Consider the following 2367-nt stretch of genomic DNA (forward strand, 5'->3'; position numbering starts at 1 on the left):
TATAGACAACTGCCTCTTGTTAGATTATAATAATTAAAGCAACTTTCAAGGAATATTATATACAAAATTTACCTGTCAATGTTCATTTACAACTATCAAGTCTTTTCTCATTAAATTTGTATGTTATCAAGAGTATCATTGGCAAAGAGGGCATTTGATGAGCTAGAGGATCAAACTGGTTTCAGATCATGCTTCACATAAACAGAATGTGCAATATGAATTATGAAAAATTAGTCAAAAATTTTTGGTGGAAAAAAATAGAAATTCATATCAAGTCTCCTTTATGCAGTTATTTTCCTGAATGTCTCATGAGTAGACCAACGCATTTACATACATGTAGAAACTACTGCATATGTTCATGCCAATAATTTCTGTTAAATATTCATGTTTCATTGAGGATAGCTAGGTAAAATAAAAATGGTTTTGATGTTTTTTCATGGTAAAATTAGAATCACTGGTAACATGAGTCTTTTGTTTCTTAGGTGTCTGGAATTTCTTCAGAATGCTAAGAAATGCAAAGTTTCCACTTACATTGTCCTTCAAAAACGTGTATTTTTTCCAATCTGGGATTGGAATTTTAGCCAATAGCTCCCTCCTTGTCTTCCACATCATCACAAAGCACCAGATTCATAGACCAAAGCCCACAGAAATAATCACTTGCCACTTGGCTTTTGTTCACATAGTGATGCTAATTATTACACTGGATATTTTATCAGAAGACATGTTCAAATCACTCAATTTTCCAAATGAACTGAAATGTAAGCTTTTGTTCTACTTGAGTAGGGTGACTAGGGGTCTCTCTATCTCCACCACCTGCCTCCTGAGCATTATCCAAGCCATCACCATCAGTCCCAGCTCTTTCTACTCCTCAAGATTTAAATATAAACTCACAAGACATGTCGCCATTGCTTTGTCCTGCATTTGGCTCCTTACCCTTTCTTCCAATAGCTTCTTGGTCATCTACACTGTGGCTCATTCCAACAGGACCAATCTACTCAGTGTCAGTAAGTACTGCTCACTCTTTTCAATGAACAGTGTCATTATGGCGCTATTTTTCACACTGACATTGTCCCAGAATGTCTTCTGTGTAGGAATGATGCTGCTCTCCAGCATGTACATGGTGATTTTCTTATGTAGCCATCAGAGGAAGTCTGAGTACCTTCACAGCATGAGCATTTCCCCAAGAATCTCACCAGCCAAAAGGGCCACCCGTACTGTCCTAGTGCTGGTGAGTTTGTTTGTGATTATGTACTGTGTGGATATTACCATCTCATCCTTCTCAACTGTACTGTGGAAATATGACCCAGTTGTCCTGGATATCCAGAGACTGGTGGGAAATGTCTATGCCAGTGTGAGTCCTTTGGTGTTTATTAGTTCTGATAAAAGAATAATTGGCATTCTGCAAAACATGATTGATATTATAACCATTTTGACAAGTTGATGAACCAATTCTGAAAATGTAACCTCTCTAATCAGTTAAAAACTTTAAATGTAACATTTTTATCTAACATAATTATGCACAATATTACTTGTGTCTGATACTTTGTTCGCTTTGACACTTCCAAACTCTGTTTACCTCTCCTAGTTCAAAGTTCTTTCCATATGTAAATTTCTTCTTCTTGAGCTTTGTTGTCATTCTGAAGGAAACCTTTATTTTTTTTTAATTGTGCTCATATAAAACTCCTTTTGATACCTAATCTCTAGGTCCTCTAAATTGATACATTAATTCAAATCTTAAATCTGTAAAGAGTAAGTTATATGTGATTAGTTAATCTTATATAAGTAAAAAATTTCAAATAGCTCTTATCAAAATTATGAAATAAATATGTATGTGTTTGTAATAACAAATATATTATTGACCAGATAAAATAGGATGGATAAAGAAATAGGGATAACAAATAATTCATTTAGGTTTCCATGTTCAAGAATATAAAGCATAAGTCTCCACTTTATAAGTGTGACAATGCACACACGAAGAACCAGAGTGCTGTACATACTGGCAAGCACTGGAGCCAGGACAGGAGGTGGGTCTGGTTGGGGTTATTGTGGGTAGCTCCGACTATGCTTCAACTCACACTGGTTTGCATGGGGACCAGGTGTACAATGGGCAGAATCAGGCTGTACTGCAATGTCCACTAGTTTGCCTAGAAGACAGGGCAGAAGACAACTGACTCAGCAGTAGCACATAACAGTGTGTGTGAGTAGGCTGATTTGGGCAAAGGACTGTGTCAGACCCTGCATTGGCAGCACATACAACAATCAGGCCCGGGATCACCTCAGATGAAGTTTCTCTGGAGATCCCTCCAACTAACCGCTAGTCTCAGAACTCTAACCGTGGAGGAAATTGCAGGTTCCATGGCCTGACCA

General features: G+C 37.3%; 1 protein-coding gene across 1 annotated transcript; it reads left to right on the forward strand.

The window, feature by feature from the left end:
* Positions 1-502: 502 nt before the first annotated feature.
* LOC121150498 (vomeronasal type-1 receptor 90-like) lies at positions 503-1441 on the forward strand. Its single transcript, XM_040971430.1, has one exon. It carries the CDS (start codon positions 503-505, stop codon positions 1439-1441), a length of 939 nt encoding a protein of 312 aa, XP_040827364.1.
* The last annotated feature ends 926 nt before the right edge of the window (positions 1442-2367 follow it).

The sequence above is a fragment of the Ochotona curzoniae genome, unplaced genomic scaffold (assembly GCF_017591425.1).
Source record: "Ochotona curzoniae isolate NIBS_2020 unplaced genomic scaffold, NIBS_Ocur_1.0 contig_2127, whole genome shotgun sequence".
Taxonomy (NCBI): domain Eukaryota; kingdom Metazoa; phylum Chordata; class Mammalia; order Lagomorpha; family Ochotonidae; genus Ochotona; species Ochotona curzoniae.

Excerpts from the sequence above, each read along its gene's own strand:
- LOC121150498 (XM_040971430.1), top strand. The coding sequence starts at position 503 with ATGCTAAGAAATGCAAAGTTTCCACTTACATTGTCCTTCAAAAACGTG.